The sequence below is a fragment of the Arvicola amphibius genome, chromosome 7 (genome assembly GCF_903992535.2).
Source record: "Arvicola amphibius chromosome 7, mArvAmp1.2, whole genome shotgun sequence".
Lineage (NCBI taxonomy): Eukaryota > Metazoa > Chordata > Mammalia > Rodentia > Cricetidae > Arvicola > Arvicola amphibius.
Genome location: NC_052053.1, coordinates 134,585,283 through 134,599,661, shown reverse-complemented (window position 1 = coordinate 134,599,661; position 14,379 = coordinate 134,585,283). Strand labels below are relative to the sequence as shown.

Sequence of the window (14,379 nt, the reverse complement as noted above, 5' to 3'; positions counted from 1 at the left end):
TGTGTTAGGAAGGCCTAGAAGTGACGACATGAGTTCAGTTCAACTCTGAACGTGTGCAGGAAAATCAGAATTATGCCCAGCTAGTAGAACTCAGAATGGCGTGATAGATAAGGGTGGGGATAACTAAACACAAGGCTTTTTCCTTACACAAATTCCTACATTGTCTTCCTAAGGGTGGCTTCGGGGAAATGAATTCCCTAATGATAATATTAAATTAGTAGCAACCATTGAAATATAACCAATAATGAGTGAGAACATCACCTGATGGAGGCAAAAATCCTGGTTTTTAAAAAGGATACGAAAAACAGCAACACCTGATGATGCTTCACGGCACCAATCAGCCCCACCAACGCAATCAGGAACAGGAAGATGCCCACGGCAATGACCACGCCCACCACTCGGAGACTGGAGATTAGCCCGAAACCAATGCCCCAAGCGGCAATCCCGATGAGCAGCAGGCTGACCAGCTACGGAGAGACGGAGAGACGGAGGTTCAGTTGTACAGCGCCAGTGCTGTCCTGGAGGCTACATCTTAGTCACGTTCATAGCACGGCCGGCTTCCCTCACGATCCCCAGGGCGCTGGTTCCAGAACCCGCCCACCACATACAGCAAATTCAAGTGTCATGGTAAAAGTTGTATAACTTGTAACCTCCTCCTTTAAGCATCAAACCACCTCGGGGTGACTCAGACTAGCTAAAGCAGTGTCAAGGCTAAGCAACGTTACTAAACTGTCAGAGGAATAGCAACAAGAAGAAAATCTATGCTCATGAAGCAATTTTTGATCCAGGTGGCTGAATCTGTGAATGTGAAACCCTTAGATACAGTAAGCTGATGGAAACACACAAGCCTCCATGGGTACTATTGTGTTAATTAATTTAATCTAACCCTCAATTATGCTTTTTAAAACCCTCAATTATACTTTTTTAAAAAGACTAACAATAACCCAGAAGGCAACAATGACGTCTCAGAGGTCACGTGATTACAAGGCTTGCACGTGAGCAACCGTAAGCTTGCTCAATACCAGCACATGTAACACTAGGCAGCAACAAATCTCAGCCCGTGATTCTGAGCTATTCGTATGAAAGTTATTTTTCTTTTCCTTCACAATCAGTGGGCCTGCAGCCCCCTCTGTCCTCCCACTCCTTCCCAAACGGCTCAGCCAGTCCTCCCTTCCCAGCAAGCTGTGCTCCTGGAATAGGAAGCTATTGTTTCCTTCCTCGCTCTACCATCTGTTCCCACATGGGTCTCTCCAGGAGCAAGGGGCATTCGCAAGGAAGGGCTCCTATGCTCCCACCTCCCTTGGAATTTACAGGCCTGAGCCCCGGAGAACACGTGAAAACTGTTTGCAGAACTACTCTGGAAGCTCATTGCAGTCAACGTCAAGTATGTTAAAATACAGAGACACATCCAGATGAAAATAGGGCAGGATAGCTTAGCTATTTAAAAAGAAATGCTATCTGGGCAAGAAGAAAGCATGACATATTCACTCATTTTATTTACAGGTTTGTCGAACACAATCAGTAGAGCAAGCACACCCGTGTGTAACAGGGATTGCAAAACTCACAGCTACAATCACTTAAAAAACAGAAACAAAAACAAATAAATAGTAAACTACATAGGGATTATAATGAACCCACAGAAGGCACTGCTAGCTTGAGCGGGTTTCAGAGAGGGGCGGAGGGGGTTTTGTAGAGCGGGGTAGAGAACCTTTGTACACGTACGGTCGGTCACTCATCTCCTGGGCTAACGTGGTAGTGTAAAGCCAACTTAGGAAAAATCAAAATTCAAAACTGGGTTTTTCCTAGCATCATATTACTAAAAGACTTGGTAAACTCTGTTTATCAATATACAAATTATCACTTGAATTTTTCTGCTAATGTGTATCATTTTTTATGTGTTAATACTAAAGATGCTTTATATGAGCTGGTTTTTAAAAAAGATATTTACGCAGTGTAGCCATACAAACAAAACTGGTAGTGTTCATCTATTTGTATTTTTATCCAATACATTTTCTTTCTAGAATCTTGGTTAAAGAGCCAAAACATAAGAACAAAAGAAATCATCTGTGGGACCACAGAACCAGTTTCTGGTGGCGGGGAACTCACGGCCTCCATCACTGTGGCTAGTACACAGGGAACAAGGCAAGCATTCCCTCAAATCCACCTCCCTCCTCTGCTGCTGCTCCTTGGCAGCTGTGTTGCTTCGTTTCTCAGTCACCTCACAATTTTAAACGATGGAGAGCTGAGAAAAGGCCCTCTGCCGCTTCACGAGGGATCTTCTTTCTGACTGTAACGCCCAAATCAAGCACACTTCCTTTCACAGGCAGTAAATGCGGGCGCGTCAGGGAGGTATGAAGGGCCTCGCTTCTTCCTGGCTTAGCATCGTCGCTGTATCTTGGGATACGGCACAGACAGCAAGCAGTCCACAAGCACACACATCGGAGTAGCTCTCTATATCTACGCATCTGTTTCTATGTATCAGAAGAAAGGGAGGCTCAGGCAGGAGAGGTTTGAAACATCTGGTCCACACATCTGTGACTGACCAGGCAGACATCTGGACAGGGCACCTTTATTCCTTGGGAAACAGCAGTTGATGCAAGGACTTCACACCCACACTCTGGAGGGTGGTCTGATTCACACCCACACTCTGGAGGGTGGTCTGATTTGTTTAATCAACCAACTGTAAATTCTGGTCATAGTTACAAAATATTTGACCAACAGCTGGTGTCCATGGTAAGTAATACAGATTCTTCACCATCCCCAGTCCCTCTGCTAACACTAAGTTATGGAGGGGGAGTCTAGTTTACTAATTCAGGTGAACTCAAGGGACAAGAAGACCAATCTGCGCTTCATTCGACATTAAAAACAAACTTCTGGGTGAGGAACGTGGTTCCTTGGGTAAAAGCACTTGCCACATGAGCCTGACACCAAGTCTGCTCCTGGAACCAGGGTTAAATGACAAATGTAGCAGCATCCGCTGTGAGCACTGCTCAGACGGGACACAAGAGAGCCGGAGCACTAGGGCCGCACAGCATGGAATACACAACCCAGCAACAGAAACCAAAGAGACACGACCTCAGCCAGGAGGAAGGCTAGGACAATCCAGAAGCTGTCCTCTGAGCCCCACACGCACCCTGGGTGGCATACATATATATAGCACATGATCCTTCCAAGATCGTGCCAAATCATTACTATTTTAATGGGATTTTTAAAAATTAAGAATATTAAAAGTCAAATATTGGTAAGATTCGTAAGCATTAAACTGAAAGATAAGTGAAAGACGTAAAGATGGGGCATACGACAGAAGTTGGATATTTCCTCTGTTCCATAGCCTGGTTGTGCAGACCACAGCCCTGCCGTGATCATTCAGTACCAATATGGTACGAGCACGCAGACATACAGTACAAACGGAAGAGCAGGGCCGTGTTGACAACACCCCCATCTTTTAGTTTTATTTAGCTGGGGTTCCAAGGTTTCGTTTTGTTTTGTTTAGGAGTTTTGTTGCTGTCTGTTTAGGTTTGGCTTCATTTTTGTTGGAAGGATTTTAGAATGGCAGAGATAAGGTCAGGTAGCTCAGGTACATGTTCGTGCCAGCTCAGCAACCATCAACACTTACTTCTCAGGCTGTCCATGAATTTTCATGTATCAAAGTATTTTTCTCCCTTTGGTTATTTTTTTCCAGATTATTTAAAAATGTGAATCCAGGCCAACAAGACGATGATCTGGCCAATCAGGGTGACTGCTGCCACGCTGGACAACTTGAGCTCAATTGCCACAGTGGGGAGAGAGAACTCCTGCCGTCCCGGTCTCTGAACTGTACATATGTGTTGGGGTGCACGTGCACACACACAAACACACACAAATGTAGTGATGCTTCATTTGTATTTTAATAAATAAAGCTTGCCTGAAGATCAGAGAGTAAAACAGCCCCACTGGTCAGTCTTACAGACCAGGCAGCAATGACACACATGTTTAATCCCAGTTTGCCATAGATACCGGGTGGTAGTGGTGCACACCCTTAATCCAAGCCCTAGAGAGGAATATAAGATGGGAGGAGACAGCTCTCAGACACAGTCTCATTCTGAGATTCCTGGAGGCGGGATCACCATTTCAGACTGAGGTAGAAGTAAGAGCCAGTGGCTGGCTGTTTTGCTTTTCTGACCTTCAGGTTGAACCCCAATATCCGTCCCTGGGTTCTTATTAATCGTGCTATACACAGAGAGAGAGAGAGATGCATATGAAACAAGCTGTTAAAATGAATAAATAGCATTTTACTGTAATGATATTTATTGATAAATTAAGATATATTTATCTATAAATATCACCACAATAAAAACGCCATGTGTGCCTGAATTAAAGTAGTTTGCAGGCTGTCATTCACTGACTTTTGCTCTAGAAGTCAGTAGGAAAACAAATAAAAGTTCACAAGAGGACAAATAATTGCTGTGTTGTACATTTTTATAGCGTGTCATACTATAGATTAAAAACACACACACCTAGGTGAATATAATAAGCCAAAGAATGCCAAAGACAAAAAAGTACATTAAAGCACATTCCTCTTTATGAGATGAGGTGTTCCCTTGATGTCCCAGCTGGCTCCCACGTCCCTCCCAGACTCAAGCAAGCCTCTGTGACTACAGGAATACACTATAATGCCCAGCTCCAAAGGCCAATGTCCACAGCACAAGGAGATTGGCCAAGAGGACTTTGAAGACAGAATTCAACTGATATCTCAAGATAGGGTTAGTCTGGATTATCTAAATAAGACTTAAATAGTTCCAGAGTCCTTGGAGGAGGAGGGAGGAGGGTTCACGTCAGAGAGGACTTTGCTGAGGGAAACAGAGTGCAGTCTGGGAGACTTGGGATGGCATGCTACTAGCGCTGAAGGCAGAGGAAGCGTTCTAGGCTGAGGTAATCAAGGACGAGACTCTAGGAAGCAGATTCTGAGGTCTGCAGACTTCTGATGTCTGCTGCGGAGAGTCCATCCTGTTGTTGTAGTCCGCTACAGGTGCAGTAGTTTGACAACAGGAAACCTTCAGTGGTTTCGAAAGTTTGCCTGATCAGAACAATGGGAAAAGACTGAGAAGCATATTACAGACACATCTGAACCCAGGATTACGCAGGGCCTTTGAGGACAAGCATTACTCGGCTTACCACGGGCAGTTCTGAAATATCATGAATCCTTCCTATGGGGCATGATGGCCACAGTTGCAATCCCAGAACTAGGAAAACTGAGGTAGGAGGAGTTCCAAGAGTTCAAGACCAATCAGACTACATAACAAGCGTCAAGCTAACAGTCAGACCTCGATTATAAGACCCTACCTCTTGGCGGGTGAGTGGGGATGGAGATGGCGGGATGGCTCAGCCATTGAGAGGACTGGCGGCTCTTCAGAGGACCCTGGTTCCACCTACAGCACCCACAAGGCAGAACACAGCCTGTAGCTCCAGTTCCAGGACACCCAATGCCCTCGGGTGCCTTCTGGGGCACCTAGTATGCATGTGTGGTGCCCACGGACAGGCAAACACGTGCAACATAAATAAATAAAAATTTTGCAGGGTGGTGGTGGTGCATGCCTTTAATCCCAGCACTCAGGAGGCAGAGGCAGGCAAATCCCTGTGAGTTCGAGGCCAGCCTGGTCTACAAGAGCTAGTTCCAGGACAGGCTTGATAGCTACAGCGAAACCCTGTCTCAAAAAGAAAAAAAATAAAAATAAAAATAAAAATAAAAAATAAAAAAATTTAAAACCTTTTTTTTTAGAGGGTACAGTAGGTGTGGGCTTGCTCAGCAGTCCTAAGCCCTTGCTTTCTCAAGCCTGAGCTTACTCCCTAGACTCCCCTGAGAGTCACGGTGAAGGAGAAAACAAGTCTCTGCAGCACAGTGGCTCTGGCCCACACCCAGCCACTCATTACAAACACATGCAAGTTAACTGATTGATTAATTAATAAAACAGCAATCCTTCCTGCCAAGCTATATTTCAAATAAATGAAAAGGTTTTTTTAACATACACAGAGAAACTACATGAAACCCCATAGACTCTCAAAGCAAGGAGAACTGAAAGTCTTCGCTGTCCTGGCCCAGCTGGTGGAGAGCAGCCCACTCGGGCATGGGGTCCAAGAAGGGTAGAGTATAAAGGAGATTCTGGGTTCAGGCCAAGCTGAACTGGGAAGTGGAACCAGTTCCCACGCACAGCTGCGAAATCCAGAAAGCTATTTTCTCAAGGTAAAGTACTGTAAAGGAAGACTGCAAAGATCTCTGGATATCTTCAAAAGCAGTGAAACAGAACAAGCCCATCTTCTAGGCCTTGAAACCCACCCTACCCCAGGCATGCAGGAACCCACGTGCCAAATGGTTCAGATGGAAGCTAATCACCAGCTGGAATGACTGAGGAGTGAGGAAAACCTCAGAGAAGCAAATCAAAGTGACTCATGAGAGACAGGGGCAGAGCCCAGCCCCCAAACGGCCCGGATCTTAAAAAGAGAAGCTTTTTATCAGTCAAAATTCTCAAAAGACCTAAGAAAAAAGAAATCTAAGAATCTATGAGAAAGACACAGTAATAGAACTCCCAAGAGGCTGATGGAAGGCCAATCAACAAACAAAATCATAAATATTAGACCAAACACAATCTCACACATACTAAATTGACAAATCCAGGGACATAGGCAAAGGAATCCGAAATTGACCTCCAGGCAGGAGGGTGGAATCAGAATTTGGCAAGAGCCCTGGGTCTCTCACCAGCCTAGCAATCCTGTGTTCAGGTTAATCCTCGAGACTTGTTTTGCCCACTAGGTCCTCACAGGACACTGCTACACCCTTGTGTAAACCAGGAAACCAATGGACTCAACCCCACACCTACGACTGGGCATCCAAAACCCTGTGTAATCACACAATAGAATACAAGTGATCTGAATCTCTTCCAATGCAATCAATAAATTTCAAAAACCAAAGATAAATCAAGTATTATAGAAATCTTGATGAAATACATCAATTTCCAAACACAAACTAGCAACCCAATTTCCTGTGGCTAAAGAGCTGTCGTCTAAGTCATAAACAGGCATGTCATGCCAGGTGTGGATTTCAAGTGACTGCTTACAGAAACGAGGTTAAAGGGGTGCAGAGTGACTGTCGGTTCCACTAACATCCCTTCTTAGCGAAGATGTCATGGCAGAACACCGGGCTTTTCTAAAATCCAGCTAAGTTCACAGGACTCCATCATGCTATGGTCTGTGTCTATGAAGTGCCTAGTTAATAAACGATAAAATGTTAAAAAGCACTTTCTTATGTGCGCACCAACTCAAAATCCTTCCACTTTGCTTTTTCCTATCAATCAGAGCATCCTGCCTCATCCGTACAGCTGCTGATCCCCACCTAGGTGTCGTCCAGTGCCATCCACAGTCCTTCCACACGTCACTCCCACTGAGGAAAAGGAAACAAACAAGGGAGACATATACCAGAAGGCCACCGGCAATAACTTACTGACCGCCCAGTGGCAGTGCTTGCCCTGTACACGTAAGGACCTAAGTTAGGTTGTCAGCACAGAGTTAAACAAATGAGGTCTCCAGGTCCATCATCCCTGAACAGTCTGAAATGTGAACCAAGACACCACCCTAGCCCCCTCTCCTGCACACACAAGCACAAACACACAGATAGTGTGTAAGGGCTATTCCCAAAAGTAAAAAGAATGTAGATTCAATCCTCAAATGCCAAACCAAATCTTCATATGAGACAGCATGACCATGAATTTATTTGAACTAATCACCTTCTCTGATTAAAATACAACAACAGGCGCTGGAGAAATGGCTCAGCAGTTAAGGAAGAACATTGTTGTTCTTGCAGAGGACTCGGGTTTGGTTCCCACATGACAGTTCACAACCATATGTAACTTCAGTTCCAAGGGACTCAACATACACGCAGCAGAACACTCATACACATAAAATAAGAATAAATGAAGAAGAAGAAGAAGAAGGAGAAGAAGGAGAAGAAGGAGAGGAAGGAGAGGAAGGAGAGGAAGGAGAGGAAGGAGAGGAAGGAGAGGAAGAAGAAGAAGAAGAAGAAGAAGAAGAAGAAGAAGAAGAAGAAGAAGAAGAAGAAGAAGAAGAAGAAGAAGAAGAAGAAGAAGAAAGAGAGGAGGAGATGGCTCAGAAGTTAAGAGTCAATACTGCTCTTTCAGAGGACCCAAGTTCAGTGTACAGCGCCGTTAGGCAGCTCACACCCTAGAGGATCCAATGTCTTCTTCTGACCTCCGTGGGCTCTACATGAATTTGTTCAAATTCACACTCAGACACTGTCACATCCATATAATTAAAAATAAAATTAAATCTTTAAAAATAATAACAAAAGAGCCGGGTAGTGGTGGTACACACCTTTAATCCCAGCACTCGGGAGGCAGAGGCAGGTGGATCTTTGTGAGGTTGAGGCCAGCCTGGTCTACATAGCTAGAAATGTTACACAGAGAAATCCTGTCTGAAAAAGCTAAAAAAAGTTTTTTAAAAAAATAAAAAAAAAAATAGGGTAGCAAAATAAAACCCCCCCCCCACAAAAAAAAAGACCTATAATATAACAATCTGAAAAGGACGTATTGGCTTGTGAGTGGTGTTTCTGACATATCAAAACGAAAACCCACCTAACAGTCACAATTAATTTCTCAGGATAGAAACAGCACTTAAAGATATTTAATGTACTTCTAAGATAGATTATCACTGTTTAACTTTTATGAAAAAGGAGCCTTTCCCATATAATAATGAAACGACTTATCTCTATCAGCCGTGATAATTAAACGTTACCATTGGCTTACAGTTTCAGAGGAATGAGGTTACGAGTCCAAGTTAGTAATCTAAAAATTACAGCCTCAAATGAAATTAACGGTAGCTGCATAATTAAAAAATCCAAGCCTGTCACCATACCTTGGGAGACAAAGCAACTGCAAAGACTCTTGTTTAAGAATAATAACAGTTTTCTTATGAAAGCAATTGTATCAGAAAGTAAATTTAGAGCCATGACAAATAGCTTCCTTCCTCTGGGAGACGGAATGCTGATAAAAACAGATTACAGCCCTGTTAACTCCTTGATGGCACTGTTTTTATGAGCAGGAAGCAGCAACCTTTCCTGTTTTCCCTTTAAAACAAAGAAAATTTGATATACAAAGAGAGCTTTAAAGAGAGTTAAAGGGTTGTGATGGGAAAAGGTCACAGCAGCAAGACTAGGAAAGTGTCTAAATGGAGCACAGCTTCCCCCACAAATCCCCAGAGGAGGATCCCCAGGTGCCACCACTGCACCCTAAGGGACACCTCGTCAGTGGAAGCTCAAGACAGCACAGCCCAGAGAACAGTGCCAACATGTCCGACCTTAACTGGAAAAGGGGCTTTCGGAAAGCAATTCGGGATAGGCGTGGTACTGAAAGTAGGGCCTCGATGATGCAGTAGAAGCTGTGGGTAACCCTATAGAAACTGTGAGGAGCCCTTTTCTCTTTATTGATTGCCTAGTCCTAATATTCTATTACAGCCACAGAAAATGGACTAAGACGCCATCACAGCTACTTTTCTCTTGTTATGAGGAGACACTGGGACCAAGGCAGCCCCTAGAAGAGTCCATGGGGGGCTTACAGTGTCAGAGGGTTAGTGAACATCATGGTGGGGGGCATGACAGTGGACAGGCAGGCATGGCACTAGGGCAGCAGCTGAAAGCTGCCATCCTTATCATAAAGTAGAAAGCAGAGAGAGAGAGAGAGAGAGAGAGAGAGAGAGAGAGAGAGAGAGAGAGAGAGAGAGGTTAACTGGGAACAGCTAGTGCTTTTGGAATCTCAATGCACGCCCCAATGACATGCCTCCTCCAACAAGGCCACACCTCCTAATCCTTCCCAAACAGTTCCACCAACTGGGGACAAAGCATTCAAATATATGAGTCTATGGGGGCCATTCTCATTCAAACCACCACAGACACTAATTGATGTTTAATTGCTCTTTGAAGGCAGACAGAATAGGTCATTCCCATGCTGGCATCATGCCTATCTTGTTTTAATATTAAGTCTGTACTCCTATGCTCTCAAAATCCCGAGATGCAAAGGTTAGTCATTACCTTCTGCTCTCCAGCCCCAGCCAGCTTTGGCATCCTTAAAGGCGCCCTAAACACTTGAGGTGGCCTGCAGTCAAAGCATATGTTTATATATATATATATATATATATATATATATATATATATATATATATATATATATATATAATGCGCTTTATATTTCCAGCACTTGGCTAAATGCCTGGAGCAGAAGAGGTGGCAGAGCAAACTGCTGGATGACACAGTTCTCACTGCTCCTCATCAGTGTACTGGGAAATGTTTATTCTTCAATCTATACACTACTGAAGGGAAAGAAACTCAGTCCAACCATGTTCCAGATTATTCTTTGTACGTGCAATACATAAAAGTACATTCTTTCATCAAATATTCACCCTGTTCAAGAACAAGATGAAGACGGGATTAGGAGTATTTCTAAGTCAGCTACTTCTTTTGATCATCAGAAATAGATTAGCTGTTGCTATTATTCAAAATGTCTTGTTAGCTCTAAAACAAAAGGGATATTCTGATGGCGAGGTGACATGTATGTACCTGTAACCCCAGCATTTCAAAGACAGAGGCAAGGTAAGTACCAGATGCTAGCCTGGCCTACCCATTGAATTCCAGGTCATCCAGCATTACATACCAAAGCTCTGTCTAAGAACAAACAAGAGACTGGAGAGATGGCTCAGGGGCTAAAGAAACTTGCTGCTCTTGCAGAGGACCAGATTTGGTTCCCAATAACCCCACCTGAAGGGTCAGGACCACCTGTAATTCCAGGACAGGGACCCTGATGCCCTTCCCAACCTCATCCTCAGACACCAGGCATGCCCATGATACACAGCCATACATGGGGGCAAAACATCAAGACACAGAAAATAAAAACAAATAATCAAAAAAATTAAAAAGTAGAGCTGGAGACGTGGCTCACTTGTTAAGAGCACGTGTTGTTCTTCCAGAGGATCCAGGTTTGATTTCTAGCACCCACATGGTGGTTCACAACCATCTGCAGCTCCAGTTCTAGGGGATCTGAGACCCTCTGGTCTCCATCTACTCCTGCACACAGTAGGTGCACACACACACACACACACACACTCAGGCATACACACACATACACACATACTCAGGCATACACACACACATACATACTCAGGCATACACACACACATACTCAGGCATACACACACACACACCCACACACACACTAAATAAGTATGGAGGGAGGGAGGGAGGGAGAGAGGGAGGGAAGGAGGGAGGTGGGAGGGAAGGAGGGAGGGAACAAAGGGTGGCTGGCTCCTCCGCTGGCTTGGTGTGGTGCATACCTTCAATCCCAACACTAGGGAGGCAAAGGCAGGCAGATCTCTGACATTTAATCCAAACTGCTCAGGCCAGCCAGAGCTACACGGTGTGAGACTTTGTCTCAAAATAAACAAAAAGCAGCCATTCTTTGTGAACTGAAGTAGCAGGCAAGAAAACTTAAAACTGTGAGAGCACAGGACCGTACTCCATCAGCAGCATACAGAGAGCTTGATGTATACATAGGCCTCAAACCACCTTCCACTAAATGCTTCGAGCATGTTGCTATGAACTTGTGATTGCACAGATCAAGCAAGCGGATGTATTTATAACCTATAACATCCGGCTGAAGAGGTGAGGGCTCATGAGTAATCCAGAGATTGCTAAATAGCCAGGCATTTAGCATGAAAGCAAAATCCCAGGGCTTTCTTCGTTGTGATTCTTTATGTGACACAAAACTGAATTGCCCCTGCACACTTCTGCAGGGCTCTAAGGTACCAACACAACACACTTGACTCCTCTAACAAAAGAGTATGAAAGAACCAAAAGTAAGGGACCCTGATTTAATCATTTTCCAAGGCCAGTTATTTTGAAATGGCACCCTTTGCTGCCAACGAAATTCCAACCCCTTTTTTTTTTCTTCCGCAGCGGTTACAAAACAGAGGTGGAGATACTGGCAAAACAGTCCCTTGTTGACCTCCGTGTTCAGTAACTAATGCTGGGGCTGCACTGTGCGGTCAGCAAAGAAATGGTGGAGACGTGGTCTTACTGTTGTTATTGTAAGAAAAGGAGGGGTGGACAGCTCTTTTCGATGACTTCTTCGTGTTAAATACAATAATTAGTGCCTGGGGCGGAGCACAGTTGGGAGAGGAGCTGTCTAGCATGTACCGCGGTTCAGACACAGCCAGCCCCGGGCTCAATCCCCAGCACCAAGTCATCCAAGGCTGGCAGGAAGGCACAAAATGACAGCTAATTTAGTTTTAGTTCCTCTCCTCGGCACCGCTCCTTGCAGCCTCTCCAGCAACCAACTCCATCACAGTCTCTTCCAGCTCTTCCTTCCCCAGCTCCTTCCCAGAGTCCACGCTCTGACAGCCTTCATCCTGTCGCGGCTCTGCTAAGGCCACTCTGATGCTCATGGTACCTGATGCTCATGGTACCTCCTGGTAGCCCTCTCTGCTGAAGTCTGGTGCTGAGTCTCAAAGGCTCGTTAACAACTGAGAATATCTGACATCACACCTAATACCGAACCTTCCCTGGTCCTGCCGATCCAAAGCCATCTTGGTAGGAGACTGGGACACAACCATTTGGCATTTGTCACTTGCCTCTTTCTCTGGTACCCCACTGTCAATCCATGAGAAATCATCTTGGTCCCACCCTCAAGACATGCCCAGAATTTATTCTTTCACTTTGGCTTAAAACATTCTATCCCAAGATTTTGTGAATTCTCTCCGTGCTTCTGTGTACACATCTGTACCCTGTTTCACACTGAGGAGACCCTGGGTGCTTCTGTGTGCACATCTGTAACCTGTTTCACATTGAGGAGATCCTCAGTGCTTCTGTGTGCACATCTGTAACCTGTTTCACATTGAGGAGACCCTCGGTGCTTCTGAGTGCACATCTGTACCCTGTTTCACACTGAGGAGACCCACGGTGATTCTGCGTGCACATCTGTAACCTGTTTCATTCAGAGGAGACTGATATAGATATGAATAATTTGCATTGGTATGGATTTTAAGGTCAATTTTTATATGTATATGTATTTCTGCTCTTGATTAAGGTATTGTGATTGTGTAGTTCATTTAAAAAATGTAATGTATAATTAGGAAATATAGGTTGTTAACGGATAATCATCAATAACAGTCAAGCTTGTAGTCATGTTAGTTAGATTTTCCATATGTGCATAGATATATTTCAGATAGGCATTCTTCATATCTTTCAAAGACTATAGAATATGGCATTTAATGTTTTAATAACTTTGGACTTTTCATGACAATGAGACACATCTGCTCCTGGCAACACCAATCTACTTCAAGAGGAAGATGGGCATTGAAGAGGCTCCTTATGGAGTTTGATAGCCATTTGGGCAAGAAACTGCTCTTGCCTGGACTATTGCATAAACTGGACAGAAAGAACCCACAAAGAGAGGACTGCTGAACTTGCCTAAAAGTGAGATGATCTTTCGGGGTTCCTGACTCATGAAAGAGTCTGTGAGACATTCTGCAGGACACAGCAGATAGTGACTGAACTGTCTTTGAAATTTCCTGCTTCATGAAAATGTCTGCTGGATACTATGGGCCTGAAAGCCAAAGATGGATGCCCCAACGGTACAAAAAAACTTTGGGTGACTGTCCAGGCAGTGAGATGTCTCTGTCATTTCTAGAGTTTGGAAGTTGCTTATTTCTTGTTTACTTAGGTAGTATTATATCCTTCTGGAGTCTTTGATGGAGTTGAAGAATAAATGGATAGTTATAGTTTTCCTTAGTTATGATAAAAGATAAAGTAGATATAAATATTGTAACTATAATTCTTGCTTGATAACTGTTTTGTTATATGTAATTTTACTATGTTAAAGTGAAAGCCTTTCTTTTTTGTTTAAACAGAAAAAGGGGAAATGATGTAGGTAGTTCATCTGTCTATGTGTTACTTCCATTGGTTAATAAAGAAACTGCCTTGGCTTTTTGATAGGACAGCAAATTAGGTAGGCAGAGTAAACAGAACAGGATGCTGGGAGGAAGAAGGCAGTGAGGCAGTCTCCATGCTTCTCCTACCCAAGATGGACGGTGGTTAGAATCTTCCAGGTAAGCCACCACTTTGTGGTGGTACACAGATTATTAGAAATGGGTTAATCAAGATGTGAGAGTTAGCCAATAAGAAGCTAAAGTTAATGGGCCAAGTAGTGTTTAAATGAATACAATTTGTGTGTTATTATTTCTGGGGCTAAGCTAGCCATGCGGGATCCAGGAGGGATGAAAAGCAGGCCTGCTCGCCTCATCACTACAAAAAGACCCTGGGTGCTTCTGCGTGTACATCTGTACCCT

General features: G+C 44.0%; 1 protein-coding gene across 1 annotated transcript in view; it reads right to left on the bottom strand.

Moving 5' to 3' along the window:
• The window catches only part of Tspan13 (tetraspanin 13), a 31,719-nt gene that overhangs the window by 9,781 nt on the left and 7,559 nt on the right, over positions 1–14,379 (bottom strand). Inside the window, exon 2 of the mRNA XM_038337234.2 lies at positions 300–467. Coding sequence (XP_038193162.1) covers positions 300–467 — 168 coding nt within the window. The remainder of the gene's footprint in view (positions 1–299; positions 468–14,379) is intronic.